The 4,288-nt window shown below is 39.4% G+C and overlaps 1 protein-coding gene across 1 annotated transcript; it reads right to left on the reverse strand.

The window, feature by feature from the left end:
* Nucleotides 1-2,770: 2,770 nt before the first annotated feature.
* Nucleotides 2,771-3,946, reverse strand: LOC122797662 (circumsporozoite protein-like). The gene has a single exon (XM_044066202.1). It carries the CDS (start codon nucleotides 3,944-3,946, stop codon nucleotides 2,771-2,773), a length of 1,176 nt encoding a protein of 391 aa, XP_043922137.1.
* Nucleotides 3,947-4,288: the final 342 nt, after the last annotated feature.

A 4,288-nucleotide genomic window follows, 5' to 3' on the forward strand; every position in this document is an offset into this window, starting at 1 on the left:
GATCTTTCCCTGACAAACAAGTGCACCAAAAGGAAATTAACTGTTTATACTGATAATCAAAGAAAATTATGCAAAGTACCTGCTTTTTTTTCAAAATCCCAAAGCCCTATAAACAAAGGTTGAACAGTCTCTCACAGTCCTATAATTCCTTTCTTGTGGATGATTTAATTTCCATATTGGTGCTTCCTGGTAATCTCTTTTGTCTCTGATTCCTTTGTAGGACGATGTTCAGGTTTTCTCACATATATTCCACAGGAATTCTTATTGTAGCATATTATGCATAACTGATGTTATAGGCATACAGTCTCCCTTTAAGAGAGACCAACCTTTGTGAACTGGTTCTTCTTTTTGGGGCTTTGTGGTGCTCTGATAAGTGTATCTAGGTTTGTGGAAATCAAATGGGAATCCATCTTTGATGGTGAGATAATGGAATGTGTCATCCATTGTTGGGTATGTGGTAAATCATTCATACAATTGCCATTATCTGACCTTCCTGGGATATGGCTGTGGACAGCCTTCCTTCTCTGGGTATACACCCAGTTATCTAGCCATCTACACACATTGGACTGATCATCAAGATCTTTACAGGTAGTAGTGTTGTCATTCAATCACTCATGAGTATTAGCATAGTCATCCTTCTGTCTATTTGAATTGATCTAACCATTCATCAGTCTGTCAGTACTAATCTGATAATCCAGCCACATATAGCTATTGATCTAGCCATCCATACATTGATGGATATTGGTCTGGTCATAAGCCATTGAGCCATTCTTTGTTATTGAACTGGCCATTCATGCTCACATATGAATATTTAGTCTCACTAAGTCCATCCTGAACCTCACATTTAAACTCATCAGCACTATTGGTGATGTACCCTTAGAGGCTACATCTGCTGCATTTTGAATTATATTGTCACAGTTGTGGTAAAACTGGGTTGTGTCTGCTTTGACTTGGGATGAGTATTGTTGCTGATGTTGAAAACAACTATGATCAGTCTCTCCATGCTCAGAAATCCATGTAATAGAATTATGTCACCTGCATAAAGTGAAATATCTGACTTTACCATTGTTTTTATCATTTAAAATACTTCTTTACAGTTCTTTGTTAATTTCCACATAAAACCATAATTAGATTAGATAAAGGATTATAGTCTTGATTCAAAAGTTGAAAGTATGACATTAATTATGCAACATTCTGTTGCTTTAGGTGCCTCCATTTTGTATGACTTATGCAGGCCACAGTTGCTACACTGTGAATTACTGAAACACCAGTTCAAATCCATTTATCATATCTGGTCTCAGCCAATCAATGGTGGTTGTGCTTTGCCATAAACATATCAATCCAAGATCTGTGTTCTGCAATTATTTGTCACTGGCGCCTTTATCTTACCCTAAGCAATGAACCTCTTGCTAGGATATGCCTTCAGTATCATTCCAGATTTTGTAGTGCTAATTGCAGAAATACTTCACTGTAATCAGCAACGGAAATGAAAACATACTGCTACTGCATTATCCAGTTCTCTTTGCGGTCTTGACCTTGCCATTTCAGTGGTCATCCACATACTTTCAAATCTTGGTTTTAGTTACTTTGTGTAGTTCCACTTTACAGATTTCTTATTAATGTCAACTTCCTCTAACTGTGGCCTTCTGTCTGTACTAACCACTTCATGCACATTAACTTTGTGTCTTCTCATGGCATTGAGATACTTTTCCTTGAGTATCAGGTGCTCAAGCTTCTAGATGTCAAAGAAAAGAACACTAATCTCTGTTTCCCAAAGGAACTCACTACTGGTGTGATTTCTATGTCTGCATCATCAGTGATCCATTTGCTTAGGGAGAGTTCTCCCTTCCTCATGTATTTGTGATTGTGGAGTTGGTGTGTGTGTGTATATATATATATATATATATATATATATATTTATATACATAATGTTTGATGAGTATGTGTGTGTGTGTGTGTGTGTGTGTGTGTGTGTGTGTGTCTGTGTACGTGCGTGCGTACATTTTGTGTGTGTGTGTGTGTGTGTGTGTGTGTGTGTGTGTGTGTGTGTTTGTGTGTGTGTGAGAGAGAGAGAGCTTGCTTCCTGTGAAAAATGCTTACACTTTAGCTTTTTACCCTTTTGTGTTTAGACATTGGTTTTCAGTATTATGGCACATCATGTTTTAGGCTTTGGTTTTCAGTAGCAGAACCCATTTGATGCATTGAATGCACTTCCTTATGTCTTGCACTTATTTCATTTCCATCTGCAGATAGTATAATTTTGTCCTATACTGTGATATTTCCTACAATATCTTATTTTGAACAAGTACTCGCTGACATTATGTGACTGTTTGCCACAAAGAGAACATGCTTGATTCATTGTGTGCACTTTCTAATTGCCTTCTTAACAGCCCACCCGTCATATCATGCTGCAGATGAGTCTCTTTTTCAGTTCTTTTCACAAGCATAATATTTTCATTAATTTTTGTAATGTTAGGTCTTCTTTAGACATTCATTTTATTTCTTTTACAGATTTTCAACTTATGCCACACACAAGACTTCCTCTTAATGTTTTAGCCATTCTAAATTAGCACTATTTTGTCAGGCTGCTGAAATCTACTAGACAGTCAGATATTCTTTTATTTATCCATGGAGTCCTTTTATGAAACCTGTACAATTACTGATGTTCAACAGCTTAAGTGATCTTGACGTTTGTATAGTCTCTATAAATGATTTTGATTTAGGTTTCTTGGTGCTAGTAACCTGCTCAATAAGCCATATGTTTTAATATTTACTGAATTAAGTAGTATGCATACTCTTCTGGCACTTTCATTGCCCTCACTTCTGGCACTTTCATTGCCTCACTTATGGCACATTCATTGACCTCACTTCTGGCACTTTCATTGTCCTTACCTGTGGCCCTTTCATTGCCCTCACTTATGGCACATTCATTGCCCTCACTTCTGGCACTTTCATTGCCCTCACTTATGACACATTCATTGTCATCACTTCTGGCACTTTCATTGTCCTTACCTGTGGCACTTTCATTGCCCTCACTTATGGCACATTCATTGTCATCACTTCTGGCACTTTCATTGTTCTTACCTCTGGTACTTTCATTACCCTCACTTTTGGCACTTTCATTCTCCTTACTTCTGGCACGTTCATTGCCCTCACTTATGGCACATTCATTGCCCTCACTTATGGCACATTCATTGCCCTCACTTCTGGCATTTTCATTGTCCTTACCTGCGGCACTTTCATTGTCTTTACCTCTGGCACTTTCATTGCCCTTACCTCTGTCACTTTCATTGCCCTCACTTCTGGCACTTTCATTGCCCTTACCTCTGGCGCTTTCATTGTCCTTACCTGTGGCACTTTCACTGCCCTCACTTCTGTCACTTTCATTGCCCGCACTTCTAGCATTTTCATTGCTCTCACTTATGGCACATTCATTTCCCTCATTTCTGGCACTTTCATTGCCCTCACTTCTGGCACTTCCATTGCCCTCACTTCTGACACTTTCATTGCCCTCACTTATGGCACATTCATTGCCCTCACTTCTGTCACTTTCATTGCCCTCACTTATGACACTTTCATTGCCCTCAATTTTGACACATTCATTGTCCTTACCTCTGGCACTTTCATTGTCCTTACCTGCGGCACTTTCATTGTCTTTACTTCTGCAACATTCATTGCCCACACTTCTGGCACTTTCATTGCCCTCACTTATGACACTTTCATTGCCCTCAATTTTGACACATTCATTGTCCTTACCTCTGGCACTTTCATTGTCTTTACTTCTGGCACATTCATTGCCCACACTTCTGGCACTTTCATTGCCCTCACTTATGGCACATTCATTGACCTCACTTCTGGCACTTTCATTGACCTTACCTCTGTCACTTTCATTGCCCTCACTTCTAGCACTTTCATTGTCTTCAATTTTGGCACATTCATTGCCCATACTTCTGGCACTTTCATTGCCCTCACTTATGGCACATTCATTGTCATCACTTATGGCACTTTCATTGTCCTCAATTTTGGCACATTCATTGCCCTCACTTCTGTCACTTTCATTGCCCTTACTTCTGGCACTTTCATTGTCCTCACGTCTGACACTTTCATTGCCCTTACTTCTGGCACTTTCATTGTCCTTACCTGTGGCACTTTCACTGCCCTCACGTTTGTCACTTTCATTGCCCTCACTTCTGGCACTTTCATTGTCCTTACCTGTGGCACTTTCATTGCTTTCACTTCTGGCACTTTAATTGCCCTCACTTCTAGCACTTTCATTGCCCTCACTTCT

The sequence above is a fragment of the Protopterus annectens genome, chromosome 3.part1 (assembly GCF_019279795.1).
Source record: "Protopterus annectens isolate FY-2018-M chromosome 3.part1, PAN1.0, whole genome shotgun sequence".
NCBI classification, from domain to species: domain Eukaryota; kingdom Metazoa; phylum Chordata; order Ceratodontiformes; family Protopteridae; genus Protopterus; species Protopterus annectens.